Raw genomic sequence first — 17581 nt, forward strand, 5'->3', positions numbered from 1 at the left:
TCCACGACTGTGGGCGGCAGAGCCATGTGGTACCAGAGCCGCCCCCGAGCAGCCTCTCTGTGCCTCAGTCTCATTGTGAAACAGGGCTAATAAAAGTACCTACTTCACTGAGGTGATGTGAGGATTAAATGAGAAAACCCAGGAGAAGCATTCATCACAGTGCCTCGCACACACTAAGGTAAAAAGGTAAAGGTTTGTTGACTCAGTCAGAATTTTTGTCTAGCACATGATAACCATTATTATCACAGTGTATTAATTCCAGTTTTAAAAAATGTCAAAGCTATTTGTGGTGAAGTGTGCTTAGGAGAAGTATCATTAAGAGGCAGATTTTTCAATCAGCTCCTCAAAATTCTAAAACAAGTAAAGACCAATACTACTGCTATATAGACAAGAGCCTGGAAAATAAGGCCTGAGCCATAGGTCAGGTCAACATAAGGAAAAAAGGTCAGTGAACTTCTAAGAGAAAGTTTCTTTAATAAAGCAGGAAAATAGGAATAAACTTGTTATTGAAAAGGATACTATAAAGGAATAGAATGTCCAGCTATTAAGCAATTCACTGCTCCTCTTTCACTCCATTCTTACCCTGCCTTATTCATAAAGCGCCGTCCCACTGCAGCCCGTGCCAGATCCTGTTAGCCCCTTCTCAAGGGTTCACACACGGTACCAGCTTCTCATCAGACTCTCAACAGCCACTTTCAATTGCCAGATTTGTTTCTAGAACTGTCTCTCACAGACTCCTTCTGCTGAATCTCTCATATTTATAACCCTTTTTCAGCCCACTTTGATGCTACTCTTTCCTCCACAAAAACAGAAGGAAGTGCCATAGAAACTTCTGGAGAATGGGGTTCTGAGGACACTGCAGCGAACCACACGTGATGAACCAGGGGCAGCCACTCTGAAGACTGTGCTCAGGAAATCAGCTCCCAGGATGTTTAGCATCACCTCAAGCATCAGGTGGGAGGACCACGGGCACTGAGACACCACTGACTAATACAGCTCCCAGGAGGGACAAAAGCATGTTTACAGCATGCAGACAGGGGTCCAAGGCTGACAAACAGCCTGCACGATAACCTACCCATGAAAAGGTGCTTAATGCCGTGTCCCTGCCTCACCTGGAATCCTGTCCTCTGGCAGCAGGAGGACCTGCCCTCCTCACCAGAGTCTGCTCGGTGCGAGGCCACCCAGTGAAAGGGAACAGCTCCAACCACTCACCTTCTCTCCCTCAGAAGTGGATCTAGAATATACCAACAGAATCTGTAAGCTGTGTCCCAGGTCCCACGCGAGCCTATGTCTACTTTATGCCTATTCCACCCCTCCAATTCACGGGTTTTTTTGTTTTCAAATTACCCTGTAGGAAACCCCAGTTTACATGAGTCACCTGACTTCCTAGCACCATCTCAACAGTTTGAATCTACACACAAGCCTCACCTCATTCCTTAACAAACTCTACTTATACTCATATGCCTTCTCACCTCTGTGGATTACCGGATGCTGAAAAGGGAAAACCCCTTTGAAGTTAAAGGTATCATATCCCTCAAAATAGAACAAAAACATTTTGAAAAGGCCCTACAAACAAACAAATAAGAAAACCCCAACCCAATCACACTCGAAAGTTCAAGGATCTCAGTTACTTTTCCTGAAGCTGAAATAGATGATGAAGAGGAAAGAAAAGAAAGACAGGGGCCAAATGAAACACCTAACTGTACACTAAGGTCTGGTGCTATAAAAACATGATCTAGGAAAGTATATTTAAGTTGCATTCACTTAAAACACTCAAGCAGAGAGCCATCCTCTGGGTCTGAGGGAAGGCATGTTACCTTGGAACATTTACCACATAAATCAGCAGCCTGCCTTCAGTGAGCAGCACATTGGGAGATAGTTTAATTCCTTAAGAGCTGAATTTCCAAAAGGAAAGTCATAAAGTGAGCTTTCTTATCAGTAGAACTCTCCTGCTGTAAAACTGTGAAGAATGTATCAGACAGAGTGAGTCACTCTCCACTATGAACCTTCCGGTGCTGCATGAACGCTGCCTGTGCGCCAAAGAGCTCCCCACACTCGTCACGCCGACAGGTTTGCTCTCCACCGTGGAGTCTGTGAACTTTCTCATGACTAATAAGAGATATTCTCTGGTTGTAAGTTTTCCCACATCTACTACACATGTAAGGTCGCTCTCCACTGTGGATTCTCTGATGTCGAATGAGGTGAGAGCTTTGTCGGAAGGATTTTTGACATTCAGTGCATTTATAGGGCTTCTCTCCAGTGTGAATTCTCTGGTGTTGGATAAGGGACAAGCGTGCACTGAATGATTTCTCACATTCACTGCACGTGTAGGGTTTCTCTCCAGTGTGAACCCTCTGATGCTGAATAAACTGTGAATGCTGGCTGAAGGCCTTGCCACACTCACTGCATTCATAAGGCTTCTCGCCGGTGTGAACCCTGAGATGCTGAATGAGGGAGGAGCGGACGTTGAAGGCCTTCCCACAGTCACTACACGTGTAAGGGCTCTCCCCAGTGTGAATTCTTCGATGGCGGATGAGGTGTGCACTCTGGCTGAAAGCTTTCCCACAGTCGCCGCACTCATAGGGCTTCTCCCCATTGTGTGTCCTCTCATGCTTAATTAGGGTGGATATCTGTCCAAAGGTTTTCCCACACTCGCTACACTCATAGGGCTTCTCTCCAGTGTGACTCCTCTGGTGCTGGATTAGGTGTGAGCCCTGACTAAAGGCCTTCCCACAGCTGTGGCACTCGTAGGGCTTCTCTCCGTTGTGCACTCTCTGATGCTGGACAAGGGAGGAGAGAACACTGAAGGCTTTGTCACACTCATTACATTCATAGGGCCTCTCGCCATTGTGTGTCCTTTGATGGTGAATGAGATTAAAACTCTGGCTGAAAGCTTTTCCACACTCATTACACTCATAGGGCTTCTCTCCAGTGTGAATTCGCTGATGCTGAGTAAGGTGTCCCTTTTGACTGAAGGTTTTCCCACACTCATTACACCCATAAGGTTTCTCTCCAGTGTGAATTCTCTGATGCTGGATGAGGGACAGGCGAGCACTGAAGGATTTTCCACACTCATTGCAGATATAAGGCTTCTCTCCAGTGTGAACCCTCTTATGTTGAATAACTTGTGAGTGCTGACTGAAGGATTTTCCACATTCATTACACCTATAGGGTTTCTCTCCAGTGTGGATTCTCTGATGAACAATAAGGGTTCGCTTCAGGCTAAAGAATTTTCCACATTCGTTACACTCATAGGGCTTTTCTCCTGTGTGAGTTTTCTGATGTTGAATGAGAGACAATCGTGCGCTGAAGGCTTTGCCGCACTCAGCACAGTCATGGGGTTTCTCTCCAGAATGGGTTCTCTTATGCTGAGTGAGGTGTGACTGTCTCCGGAAGGCTTTCCCACACTCCACACACATGTATGGCTTCTCTGCACTATGCACTCTCTGATGATGGATCAGGTTAGAGCTATGACTAAAGGCTTTTCCACACTGACTGCACTCATGGGGCTTCACCCCAGTGTGAACTTGACAATGCTGAATGTAAGACGGACATGTGCTAAGAGCTTTCTCACATTCCTTAGCCTCACAGGGTCTTTCTCCAGTGTAAGTGTTACAGTGCTGCATGGCATAGGGACGGGCATGGGAAGCTCTGCCACCTTCCTCACACCCGCAGGGCTTCTCTCCACTGTGAATTCCTGGGTGCTGAATGAGAGCTCTGCTCTGACCAAAAGCTATTCCACACACAGCACACTTTTCAAAGGCTTTTTCTGGACTGTTAATCCTCTGGTTCTCACTGAAAACTGAACTCTGCCCAGGCACTTTCACAAACACATCTGCCTGACAGGCTTGTTCTCCTACACAGAAACTTTGGAGGTTAGTGAGGTCCTTACTCGTTTGGAAGTTTTCTACACATGACACACACTGGTGGAGACTTTTCCCTGAAGACAGTCTGCAGTTTCTGACAGAACTTGCGTCTGCAGCGCAGTTTACCTCAGCTGCACTGAATTTCGGACCTCTTTCCCCCAAGGGGATTTTCACATGTGTCACTGTCACTGGCCTGAAATTACTCTTCTGGGGGAAATCCTTCTTAAGTCCCTCCACTGCATATTTCCCCCAGCAATTATTTAGCTTTCCCTCAGTTTTAGTCATTTCTTCAAAATCAGATTCCTTGGAAATATTCCTTACAAGCTCTTCTAATTTTGTTCTCTGGGATTCCATTTCTTCAGAAATTTCCTGCTTTGGAGTCAATTCTTTTTTTTCCTTCCTAGAGACATAACCTGAAAAAAAAAAAAAGAGTTATTCATGTTTTACTATGGGAAATACTTAGAGCATAAATAGAAACATTTATATGAAACAATTATCTCCTAGGAGGATTTGGATTTTTCAGAATGCAAAACCAAAAATGACCTTACTGGGAAGAGAAAAGAGAAGGCGAGGAGAGAGAAGCATGCTCTCAGAGCAATGAAAGCTGGTGTGGGAAGGAAGGAGGGAAGGAAGGAGGGAGGGAAGAAACCCAAGGTGAAATGCCTCCATTTCAGATGGGCTAACCAGGCACAGATGGAGCAGGAACCTCGAGGTGTGACCTGAGGGAGAGGCGCCCTCAGAAGGTGAGGAGGGAGGACTTCCCTGGTGGTCCAGTGGTTAGGACTTCACCTTCCAATGCAGGGGGTGAGGGTTCCATCCCTGGTTAGGGAGCTCAGATCCCACATGCCTCAAACCAAAACATAAAACAGAAGCAATATTGTAACAACTTCAATAAAGACTTAAAAAAAAAAGGTCCACATCAAAAAAAAAAAAAAAAAGAAGGTGAGGAGGGAGATGGGGAAGTCAGTGGTGGAGGCTTGGACGGTCAGCACCTACACTGATGTCACTGCTGCACACTCTGTAAAAAAGGCATCTTCCATGGCTTATACATAACAGGCATTCAAACATTTGTTGAAAAGTAAATGTATCACAAATGATATATAATGAATGAAGGGTATACTGAGTAACACATAATGGGAAAAATTATTTGATGTGGACAACTTGGTTTCACAGAAGTAAATCATGGAAAACAGAGAAAAATAGAAACAAAGAAGCAACCTACCCATTCAAATAGCAGGTATAGCACAAGGCAAAAAAGCCAAATGTGTACAACAGTCCACACCACATGTTCCCAATGGATAAAAGTACCTGAAAATTTGTAAAAACTGTGACACAACTGAATTCTGAGACTCAGTGAAAGGAAATGTAACAAAAACAAAACCAGAGAGGGTAGCCTCTCACAGTTTTGAGAGACTGCAAAAGCACAATGGACTCTCTCTTTTGTAAACAGTGGTTATTATTAGAGCTGTCACTTTCAGACTGTTTAGCCAGAACTGAGAAACTGAGCTGAAAATATTAACTGGGTGGGATCTAACACTGGGCTAAGTTGTCTTTGCAGAACTACGCCCAGTACTTCAAAGGGACTGATTTTTACCATTCAAGTCTGAAAGGTAAAAAGCAAACAATACTTCATTCTAGAAACCTAGGAGCAGTCTGAAGGGGCAGGTTGCAGATGGTAAAGGTCCTGAATTCCTGTGGCTTCTGTCAGGAGTATCTGAGGAGTTAAGAGTCTTCAACATCCTGGAACCAGAGTCTAAAAAGATGATCCTTGTCAAGAGGTGCTATTTCACCAGGTAGGAAACAGAATGAAGAATGTGACAAAAAAAGAGACCACAGAACAGAGTGATCTATGAGTCAAGAAGCAACGTCTCCGGGACCTCCTTGGTGGTGCAGCGGTTAAGAATCTGCCTGTCGGGGCTTCCCTGGTAGCACAGTGGTTGAGAATCTGCCTGTTAATGCAGGTGACACGGGTTCAAGCCCTGGTCTGGGAGGATCACACATGCCGCGGAACAACTAGGCCCGTGAGCCACAACTACTGAGCCTGTGCGTCTGGAGCCTGTGCTCTGCAACAAGAAAGGCTGCAATAGTGAGAGGCCCGCACACCACGATGAAGAGTGGCCCCCGCTTGCCACAACTAGAGAAAGCCCTCACACAGAAACGAAGACCCAACACAGCAAAAATAAATAAATAAATAAACTCCTACCACCACTTATAAAGAAAAAAAAAAAGAATCTGCCTGCGAAGGCAGGGGACACGGGTTCGAGCCCTGGTCCAGGAAGATCCCACATGCTGCGGAGCAACTAAGCCCATGACCCACAACTACTGAGCCTGTGCTCTAGAGCTCGCGAGCCACAGCTACTGAGCCCGCGCACCACAACTACTGAAGCCCATGCGCCTAGAGCCCGTGCTCTGCAACAAAGAGAAGCCACTGCAGTGAGAAGCCCACGCACCACAACGAAGAGTAGCCACCACTCGCCTCAACTGAAGAAAGCCTGTGTGCAGCAACGAGGACCCAAAGCAGCCAAAAAAAAAAAAAAAAAAGAAGCAACGGCTCACACCAGTTCATGCTGCTTCAGATGTCAGGGATCCTTGGTTGTCTGTTTGTATTTTAGTTTATTTTTAATTTACTTTTATTATTTTTTTAGTTCTTTTTTAAATTGAATTATAGTTGATGCCTGTTTGTATTTTAAATTGAGGCAATAAAAAGATACTTGGGAACTCTATGAATGAGGGTATTTATGAATCAGAAGGGCATTTGAATGAGATGGTGGCTATAAGTCCAGGGCACCCCCAAATGCCAAAATTTGCAAGTCTTTACCTAGGGCTATTTGGTTTTTTGAGGCAATTCCTTTGTTTTTGCCCTAGGTAGAAGATATTTTACTGCTGGGTGTTCTTTGTACAGGGTTAGAGGAAGGAGGTGGTAGGATTAGTTGTCTTCTGTATTTAGAATTTTTAGCTGGTATCTCAGGATTCAGGTTTGACCTTTTTTTTTTTTTTTTAAACCCTTAAAGTTTCTATGAAGAAACTTTTACTCATGAATTGTCTAGTTATCCTGAAGGATAACCCATTTAGTAAAAGCAGAATCAATCCTTGACTGTTTTATTTAGTGGTTTTCAGAATAATGAACCAGGTCCCTAACATTCCTCAAAGGGGAACAATGAGTAGGGAATTTTCCCCTGAGTATCAGACCAGCCCTAACAAAGCTTAAGACCAACCCCTTAACATGGGAAGGTGATCCAATGGCATTTTATCTGTCTGCCAGAAGGAGACTTGATCCTCTTTCAAGAATGTAACATCATATAAAGCCTCTATAATTTTTAATCTATAATAACTGATACAATTGAATATCAGAAATCATGTTTTAAAAAAAAGACTAAACGACAAGAAACCAGGGGAAAAATATACAATTGAAACAAACCCACAGGCAATTCAGATATTATCAAGAACCAGCTTAAAACAAATAAACCATGATTAGTATATGTAAGAAAACAAAGAGAGAATTCACTAGAAATCAAATGAAAACTGAAATTAAGAGTTCAACAGACAAGACAGTACATTGGCAGATAGCAGGTAACAAAACAGAGGATTACGTAACTGAAAGGTGCGTTAAGTAATATCTGAAAAGTATTCAGATTGAAACACCGCAAGGAAAAAAATAGGACAGGGAATACAGAAAAGAGCATAAGAAGTAGGTGCAACAAGGTAGAAAGTGTAATGTGTATATTCTCAAAATCCCAGGAGGAGAGGAGAAAAGGAATAGAAGAAATAATTTAAGAAATTTTGGCCTAGATTTTCCCACAACTGACAAAAGTCTATAAACTATAGATTCAGAAAGCTCGAAGAACCCTAAGTAATGTCAATGCAAAGAAGACCACACATGGGTATAACATAACCAAACTGCTGAAAACCAAAAAAAGAAATATTAAAAGCAGCAAGAGGAAAAAGATTTCCTTTCAAAGCAAAATAAAATCGCAGGCTGACTTTTCGACTTCAGAAGTGGAAGACGGCAGACAGAAGGACATTTTTAATGTACTGAAGAATACAACTGCCAACCTAGTATTCTACGTCCAGCAAAAATATTCTTCAAAATTGAAAGTCAGGAAATTCCACTTTGATGACAGTGTAATAAACTCCATGGATCCAAGTCACAGCAAAACAAAGCTGGCAAGAACTATTAAAACAAAACAAAAAACCCAACCCCAACTAACAACCATTTTAATGTCTCTGGAAATTGTCCTAAGAGCAAAAAGCAAATGAAGAAACGGTTTTTCAAGAAAATCTACTAAAACTTGGCAAGAGCAGCAAGAGTGTGTGGCATGTGAGCCCTAACCCGTTACACCTCCACCCGCCCACCTCAGCATGACAGATGCTCTACTCCTCTTGGGTGGAGCCAAGAAGGGGCTCCCTCTCCCTGCAGCTCCCAGGGAAAGCTCCCCACATCTCACCAGGCTAGGCCACCAGCACCTATCATCCCCTCCAACTCCAACCTAAAGAGGTGAAATTCCTGGTGAGTGTGGTTGAGAGGGTGGGGGATCCCTTTCTGCATCCAGCCTCCTTGAGTCACAACAAACCTCCAAGACTGACTTTTAAAAATACTGCTGCCCAGATTTTACTGGATTGGACTGCTAGGGCATTTTCAAAAACAACAGAGCAATTTTCACTACTCTCATTACTTCGGAAATTCCGAGGGTTTTAGGAGCTCTGTGCCAGAAACGGGATGAGGACCAAATACATACTTCTTATTATAAATCACAATATCACAGATAGAAATGTATTGCACGTGACAAAAACAGCACAAAGGAGGTGGGTAAGAGGAAAGATACACTGGAGTAAGGAAACGACAGCAGATGTAACTTAAATGCACAGGAACAAATGAAGAGAAATGGTGAATAAGAAAGTAGATGATATAACAAACTGTATACATATATGCTGGTCTCATTTCTTCTTTTAGTTTCCACGACAGACATAAAATTATATAAAGTACTATAAGAATGTATTGTTGAATTTGTAACACACACAGATATACAACAACGCACAAAAAGGGAGGAGAGGGACTTCCCTGGTGATCCAGTGGTTAAGACTGGGGGCCCAGGTTCCCTGGGTCAGGGAACTAGATCCCGCATGCTGCAACCAAGACCTGGCACAGCCAAATAAATAAATAAATATTTAAAAACAACAACAACAACAAAAAACAAAAAGGAAGGAGAGGAAATGGCGTTCTATAGGAATAACTATTCTATAGTCACTGGAATTGCTAGTATAAACCAGAAGTAGATTCTGATAAGTTAAGATGTACACGGTAAGTTCCAGAGCAACCACTAAGAAAATAACAGTATTAGGTGTGGCCACATAACTGAATTCTCAGTAGTGGAATGTGAGTAGAAGCGACATGGGCAACTTCAAGGTCACAGACAAGGTCATAGACTCCACGGCAGTGAAATGGCCTCCTCCACTCTCTCCTTCTCCCATAACCCAGTGTTAAACCTGGAGGTGAGTGTTTAGGCATGCCGCTCAAGAGGGTGGCGGAGAAACAAGACAGACGAGCTGGCCTCCTAACAAGCATGTCAAACTGAGAATCCACCAAACAGGGACGCTGTTACACGAGGGAGACAAACTTCTATCTGGTCGGGCCAATGCATCTGGGGTCCATGAAATACCGTCACCTAATGCCGAGAATGAACGTTTCTGCAACGCAAGATTTGGGGTGATGTTTTATTCTTGTCACCACACTTCTCTACAGGGATCAGTTCTGTTGTTCTACTAAAATGACACATGTTCACTGCACAAAAATAAATTATTTTTAAATACACATTCCATAGCTTTCCACCCTCCTAGGATAAGAATCAAATCCAACACAGCCTGACGTGGTCCTGTCTACTCCTCCTTGGACACCTCTGTCTCGGTTGATGTTTCTCTTCCCCTGGACACTATGGGCTCAGACGTCAGACCTCTCCTGGGAGATGAACCACTTCTTAGTCCAGGTAAGGAGGAAAGACAAGATTGAAAAAAGGGTCACCAGGGGATGATGTTTAACAGATTGTGTGCCCCACAGAGGGTGGTGCATTATATGTGGAGAAACTAAGAGGGACCCTAAAAGTAAGTTTAACCGGTTATGTTTTATCAGGGAAAATCCAGGTGAGAGAAACAGAGGCCATGGTACCACCTGTTTATTTCCAGCACTTTGTTACCCCTAACTCCTTCCTGCCATCATGGGCCCATTCCCTTACATGCCCACTGTTCCCATGGTACGCACCCAAAAATCAATTCTGTTTTTATTTATAAGTAATGAACAACTGGAAATTGGAATTAAAAAAAATACCATGTACAAAAACATGAAAAATATGAAAGAGGGCTTCCCTGGTGGTGCAGTGGTTAAGAATCCGCCTGCCAATGCAGGGTACACGGGTTTGAGCCCTGGTCTGGGAAGATCCCACATGCCGCAGAGCAACAAAGCCCGTACGCCACAACTACTGAGCCTGCGCTCCAGATCTCGTGAGCCACAACTACTGAGCCCGTGTGCCACAACTGCTGAAGCCCATACGCCTAAAGCCTGTGCTCCGCAACGAGAAGCCATCCCAGTGAGAAGCCCACACACCGCAACGAAGAGTAGACCCTGCTCGTCACTAGAGAAAGCCTACACGTAGCAACAAAGACCCAATGCAGCCAAAAATAAATAAATAAAATAAATAAATTTAAAAAAAGAATATATATATATATAAAACGGTACAGAAATTAACACAACTTTGTAAATCAACTATACTTCAATAAAATAAATGTATAAAAAATATATGAAATACTTAGGAATAAATCTGACAAAAGACGTAAAATGCCTGTACACAGAAAAGTATAAAATACTACTGAGAAATTAAGACAAATAAATGGAGACATACATCTTGTTCATGAGTTAGAAAACAATATATGTCAATTTCCCTCAAACTGATCTATGGATTCAATGCAATCTTAACAAAAATGCTAGCAGGACTTTTTTCAGATAGCAATAAGCTGATTTTTCAATTCATATGAAAATACAAAGGATCTAGAATAGCCAAAACAACTCTGAAAATGAAGAACAAAATTGGAGGACAAATGCTACCTGATTCCAGACTTTTAATGAAGCATCCACAACAGTGTGGTGTCGGAGTATAAAGATCGACAATAGAACAACGGAAGAGAACAGAGAGCTCCAAATAACCTCACATATATATGGACAACTCTCTCTCTTTTTTTTTTTGGTTGTGCTACACAGCTTGCAGGATCTCAGTTCCCCAACCAGGGATTGAACCCAGGCCACAGCAGTGAAAGTGCCAAATCCTAACCGCTAGACCATCAGGCAGCTCCCATGGACAACTGATTTTTTTGACAAAGGTAAAAAGGCAGTGCAGGTGGAGAATGGATAGTCTTTTCAACAAATGGTACTGGAACAACTGGACATTCACTTGTAAAAAATTAAACTTGGATCCATACCTCACACCAAAAATTAACTCAACATGAATCAAAACTTAAATGCAACACCCAAAAATTTTAAATTATAAAATTTTCTTTTCAAAGAAGAAAATCTTCTGGGTTAGGCAAAGATTTCTTAGATATGACACCAAAAGCACAATCCATGAAAGAACAAATTAACAAACTGGACTTCACCAAAATTTAAAACTTCTACTCTTCAAAAGACACTGTTAAGAGAATAAAAAGACAAGGCACAGAGTGAGAGAATAATCCATGCAAAGTATATATCTGATAAAGGACCTGCAAATAGAACATTCCTGTATTTAGAAAGGAACTCTTTTAAAATCAACAATAAGGAAAGAAAAACACAATTAAAAAATAGGCAAAGATCTGAGGAGACATTCACCAGTGAAGAAATCCAGAAGGAAAACAAGCACATGAAAAGATGCTCAACATCTTTAATCATTAGGGGAATTAAAAATAAGATACCACTACACATCCATCACAGTGGCTACAATTAAAAGACTGACCACACCAACTGTTGGCAAGGAAGTTGAGGAAATGGAACTCTCATCCTTGCTGGTGGGAATGTAAAATAGTACAACTGCTTTGGAAAGCACTTCGGCAGTTTCCTAAAAGTTTAAATAAACACTTGCCACGTAATGCAGCCATTTTATTCCTAGGTATTTCCAAGAGAAAAGGAAATGTATGGCCAAGCAAACAAAGGTTTGTACACAAGTGTTCATGGCAGCTTTATTTGTATTAACCACAAATTGGAAACAATCTAAATGTCCATTAACAGAGAATGGATAAACAAATTGTGGTATATCCATACAACAGAATACTTATCAGAAATAAAAAAGAACTGAATTATTGACACACAACATGAATGGATTACAAAATAATTATGTGAGTCAAGAAAAGCCAGGCCAAAAAAAAAAAAAATAAATTAAAAAAAAAAAAAAGAAAAGCCAGGCCAAAAAAAAAAAAATACATGCTCCATGATGTCAATTATATAAAACTCTAGAAAATGTAATCTATAGTGACAGTAAGAAGATGAGTAATTGCTTCAGGATAGAGGTGGGAAGCGGTGAGAGGGAGGGATTACAAAGAGACATGAGAAAACTTTTGGGGGTAATGAATATGTTTGCTATCTCTACCATAGTGGACAGTTTCACAGGTGCATACATATGCAAAAATGTTACCAAATTGTACATTTAAAAATGTACAGCAGGAACTTCCTTGGTGGTGCAGTGGTTAAGAATCTGCTTGCCAATGCAGGGGACAGAGGTTCGATCCCTCGTCCAGGAAGATCCCATGCTGTGGAGCAACTGAGCCCGCATGCCACAACTACTGAAGCCCGTGCACCTAGAGGCTGTGCTCCACAACAAGAGAAGCCACTGCAACGAGAAGCCTGTGCACTGCGACGAAGAGTAGTCCCCGTTCGCTGCAACTAGAGAAAGCCTGCTCGCAGCAATGAAGACCAGAAGCAGCCAAAAATAAATAAGATACATTTATTTTTAAAAAAGTTTAAAAAATATGCATAGCATATTATATGCTAAATATACCTTTAAAAAGCTGTTTTTAAAAAGAAAAAAAAGGCGTGTGGTAGGGAGCCAGTCCACCTGAGATCCAACTCACCTCTGTCCCCAGCTGGCTGTGTGACCTTGGGCTAGCAACTGAACCTCTCTGTGCCTCATTTTCCTGAGCACCAACTCTGCAGGGATGCTGGAGGGCTGTGTAAGTTCACTGTGCCAGCACAGTGCTAGGAATGCACAACAGGCCAGGCAATGTTAGTTGCCATGCGGCAAAGAGCACAGGAACTCTGCTCTGCTTACTATGTACATGCCCAGATCCTTCGCCACGCAAGAAGCAGCCCTAAGTCACGCGTTTCTCCGAAGCCCAGAATCAGCCTGGGAACTCTGAGTGAACAGCAGGGGTGAGAGTCTGGGCAGGATGGCAAGCCTCCAGGTGGACCCTCCAAGTGGTGTCTCCAGCAGCCAAGGCAGAGCTGGCCAGCAAGGCCTGAGGACTGGGTGACATGGAAACGACTGAGAGGCAGCCAGGGTAGGGAGGCAGCTGCTAGGGAGACACCCGAGCTCTTTTCAGGAACTGAAAGAGCATCTTCTAGGGTAAGGTAAACATGACCCCATTCAGGGGCACAGAATAGGGGCCATTAATAGCAAAAAAGAGAAAAGAAGAGAAAGAAGGTGGAGAAGAAAAGCAAAGCTCTGGTGGTGACGCAATTTGGCCTGGTGAAGTGGTGGCACCTGCCAGCAGGGGCACGAGAACGTGGGGGTGTTCCTGCAGACTCACCTGCACGCCTGCGTCTCCGAATCCAGCTCCCCTCAATTCTTGGTGAGTGTGGGGTCCATGGCTCTTCCCCCTGCTCCAGCTTGGAGATGACATCAGGTTTGGAACCTTGAAGTCCTGCTCCAGAGAAAGAAAGCAAGATTGACAACTCATCCAGGTCCAGGGCAGGATGGCCCCATGGGCAGCGTCTGTGTGCTGTCATGACCTTGCCTGCCACCTGGTCTCCAAAGCATGGACACAGAAGTAGGCCTCTGTCCCAGCTGAAGAAAAGTCAAACCCAGCTCTTCTGGGGGTCACAGTTAAGGGACAGACTTGGGGCCTGAACACATCATGGCAGAAGACTCATGGTAGAGGAGGTGTTGATGTACAGCAGACTAAGTATAAGGCAGGTATAAAGCAGGGCTCTGAAGCTAAATGGATGCAAATCCCAGATCTGCCCTGACAGCCTGTGTGAACTTAATGAAGTGATATTTGTCAGCCTCAGGTTCACCTATAAACTATGTATCCTACCACCAACCTCGAAGATGCATGATGATTAACTGAGGGGATATGAATATACTTGGCGTTCAATGAATAATGTTCTCCTCCCATACTTCCTACAAAGAACTTGGGGGAGTCCCTGGCACCACCTGTCCCCTCCTCTGCCCAGACCAGGCCTGCCTGGGCCCAGGGTCACAAATGCCCCATGTCTGGGCCCAGGGGGTGAGAAGTCTCTGAGCCTTGAGCCCAGCCCCAGTTCCCAGAGCCATTCATGGAGCAGGAAGCCCAGAGCTGAGCTCCTGGGAAGAGCCTCACCCAGCGAGACCAGGTTCCCATAGGTTTCCAGCATCACATCCCTGTAGAGCCTCTTCTGAGCAGGGCCCAGATGGCCCCACTCCTCTTGGGAAAGGAGCACGGCCACTTCCTTGAAGGAAACCAAGACCTGGAATGACAAGATCTTGTTGCAACCCCAGGATGGGCCTGGGGGTAGGGAGGCACTAGGCTCAGGATGGGCAAAACCCCTCTGAGCACATGCACCAGACTGCCTTCCCCACAAGAGCGGGCTCTTTGGGGCAGACACCATTCTGCCTCGTGTTTACCTGCCCATTCCTTGCCTTCCTCTGTGTCCAGTCCAGGGGTGAGATGATACAGTCCAGAGTGCATTTCAGGGACTTGAACCCAAGGGTTGAGGACATCAATGAAGACAGGGAGCCAACTACCCTGAGACCAGTGCCTCAGAGGGAACCGTGGAGACTCCAGCCAGGAAAGGGCTGAGGCCACACTGAGGCGTCTTCACGAAGACCACTCACCTGGGGCCCAGGAAAAAGCTGCCTGTGGGCCATCACTGGGTCTCCAAGCTTGTCCCGAGGAGGCAGGCAGAGCTGTAGCAAAAGGGAAGAGTGTGATGGAGCCTGACCCGCCTTCTGCTCCCCACAGCAACTTGAGACTTCCGCGCCTGTACCTCAAGAGGTCTGTGGCAGCAGAGACCCAGTTGTAGGCTACTTGAAATCCCCAGGAAGGAACAATGGTCTCAGCACCCAGTGGCCTCAGACTATATATTCCCCTGCCCCCCAGGAAGCCTCCCCAGCAGCCTGTAGTACGACAGCATAACAAGGCCACACGCGAAAGCCAGGTCCCCGGTGGTGCACCTGACAAGGGGAGACGACGGTCTGCATCTCAGGCCCACCCAGGAGAATCCTGGGCAGCGGGCAAACAGCTGAGGACAAGAAGAACAAGCTCCTACTCTACAGCGGTGCACAAGCCGTAGGGAAGTTGACAGACATGATGCTTGTGTCACGGGATAAGGAAGAGAAACAACACACAGCACGAGGGCAGCAACTGTTGGGAGGAGATATTTTACGAAAGGCAGCCAGGGAAGGCACCTCTGATAAAGTAACATCAAAACAGATATGGATGGAGTGAGGGCCGGCACTAAGTAGGTATCAGGGGAGATACATCCTGGGCAGGGGGAGGCGCAAGTGCAAAGGTTGCAAGGTGCAAGCATACTTGACGTGTTCAAGGAAGGGCAAGGAGACCAGAGGGGCTGAAGCAGAGTAGGGGAGGGCAAGACAGAGTGGGGTGGGGTAACTTTTGGGCTACAGGACTTAGGCTTTTATTCTGAATGAGATTAGGAGCATCTGGAAGGTCTGGGCAGAGTGATATGACTTGACATGTGGCTGCTCCGGCTGCTGCTTTGAAAATGGACTAGGGGGCAGGGAGGAGGGTGTAAGGGTAGAAGCAGGAAAACCAACCGGAAGGTCCCAGCAATAACACAGCTAGAGACGATAGTGTCTTGGACCAGATGGTGGTAGCAGGTGATAAGCAGTCAGATTGCAGATACCTTTCAAAGGTACAGTCAACAGGATTTGCTGACAAATTAGGTGTGGGATGAAACACCAAGATGTTTGGCCCAAACACCTGAGATGAGGAAATCTCCAATTACCCAGGAAGACCGTAGAAGTATATCTGAAGGATAAAAATTAAAAGTTGTCTTGTACATGTTATGTTCAAGATGTACAAGATGTACAAGTGGAGAATGAGGGCATTTCGATCCACAAGTCCAAATTTCAGGAGAGAGGCTGAAGCTGGCTGGGTATACACTGGTAACTGTCAGCATACACATGACATTTAGAACCACAGATCTGGTGATAATTTAGGGTGACAGGTGACACGGGGTGTCACTCCCATGAAAACCTTTCCAACTGGCCTCTGACACACAGTCAGCCTCTGCCCCCACAGCCTGCTCCATGCAAACAGACCCCTTAATTCAGGTAGAAATGTGCCCACTTTCCTTGGCCCCAGCTACTTTGGCCCTAGGCCCATCTTCTGGTCAACAAGATGTTAAGGAAAGTTTTCAAAAAGGCTTCTAGAAAAGGCTTTTCCTCCCTGATGATAAAAAAGAAACAGGGAGAAACACTTCTGTCTAGTGTGACCATGAGGGTAAAACCCAGGGAACCTCAGAGACACAACCCAGAACAAACCCTGCCTGCCCCACCTTCGTCACTTAAGCCTCTGTTGGGCTCTAACTGACAGCTGAACCCAAGCTTATTAATGCCCAGTTCATTTCTCTTGGGCCATCCCAGAATCTCCTCCTCAGGCCATCCAGGCCAGAGGCAGCCTCTCGGTCCTCAGCCAGGGCTTGCCTTTGACAGGTCCCTGGTGCTCACGCCCTTTGTGTGCTGTGCACAAGTGGTCCTTCCAAATGCACTCTGCCTCCCCTTTCAGCCTCATGTGGGAGGCACGTAACACTCCTGTTAGAAGCATAGGCCCTGGGCTCCACCAGACTGAGTTCCAATCTCAGATACACCACCTCCTAACGAAGGGTCTCGAGTAAGTGACGTGTTTCTCCACAGACCATAAAATGAGAACATCACCACTTACCTTAAGTGACTATTTTGAGTTAAGTGAGAAAAATGTATAAAGTGCTTCGCATAGTGTTCGCAAACCACAAACAAAACCCAGTAAATCTTAATCATCACCAAGGCAGTGTGTACTGGGCGCCCACCGAGCGAATGAATGGGCCCTGGGATTGTTCAGCGCCGGGATGTGCACCAACGTCCCCTCGCTGCACAGCCTTCGCGACTTCATCCTTTCACTGAACCTACCCCTAATGAGTGAAAGGTACTCTCTCTCATCTGAGAAAAAGCACAGGTTCGGTGCATCCCCAGACCGTGCCTAAACTTCGCCTCCTCCGTGAAGCCTGGCTCTTGCCCGCCGCCCCGCCTCCGCGCCGGGGCAGCCCGGACCCCACCCCCGCGCGGGTTTCCGCCCGGCCCGCCCCTCAGGCCACACGAGCAGGCGCTCCCCCGGCTCGGCCAGCCCCGCGCCGTCCCGCCTGTCGCAGCGGCGCAGGCACCTCCGCGCGAGGGGAGGCCAGGACTCCCTCGGCCCCGCCGAGAAAGGTAGACGTACCCCACACACCAGGCCGGCGAAAGTTAACCCGCCAGACCGGAAACGCCCGCTAGGAACTTCCGCCCCGC

At 45.4% G+C, this 17581-nt stretch overlaps 1 protein-coding gene across 12 annotated transcripts; it reads right to left on the reverse strand.

The window, feature by feature from the left end:
- Positions 1-451: 451 nt before the first annotated feature.
- On the reverse strand, positions 452-17567 carry LOC132508069 (zinc finger protein 252-like). 12 transcript variants are annotated; one of them, XM_060127914.1, is made up of 6 exons: positions 17514-17567; positions 15943-16067; positions 14702-14983; positions 14418-14544; positions 13626-13739; positions 452-4279 (listed from the first exon to the last, which is right to left on the reverse strand). In XM_060127914.1, exons 3-6 carry the CDS (start codon positions 14795-14797, stop codon positions 1989-1991), a joined length of 2628 nt encoding a protein of 875 aa, XP_059983897.1. In that variant the 5' UTR covers positions 14798-14983; positions 15943-16067; positions 17514-17567; the 3' UTR covers positions 452-1988. The 12 variants fall into 12 exon arrangements, with proteins under 12 accessions (XP_059983897.1, XP_059983895.1, XP_059983891.1 ...); XM_060127912.1 differs by having other exon boundaries at positions 15854-16067; XM_060127908.1 differs by having other exon boundaries at positions 15854-17208; positions 17514-17541.
- Positions 17568-17581: the final 14 nt, after the last annotated feature.

This window comes from Lagenorhynchus albirostris, chromosome 17 (assembly GCF_949774975.1).
Source record: "Lagenorhynchus albirostris chromosome 17, mLagAlb1.1, whole genome shotgun sequence".
NCBI lineage: Eukaryota > Metazoa > Chordata > Mammalia > Artiodactyla > Delphinidae > Lagenorhynchus > Lagenorhynchus albirostris.

Bases quoted from the DNA above. Each gene is read 5' to 3' on its own strand.
- LOC132508069 (XM_060127906.1), bottom strand. From the start codon at position 14,685: ATGGTGTCTGCCCCAAAGAGCCCGCTCTTGTGGGGAAGGCAGTCTGGT. The intron at 13,740-14,417 runs GTGAGGCTCTTC...TCTCTGGAGCAG, and splicing joins TGGGAACCTGGTCTCGCTGG to GACTTCAAGGTTCCAAACCT. The intron at 4,280-13,625 runs GTGAGTCTGCAG...TTTTTTTTTCAG, and splicing joins TCGGAGACGCAGGCGTGCAG to GTTATGTCTCTAGGAAGGAA.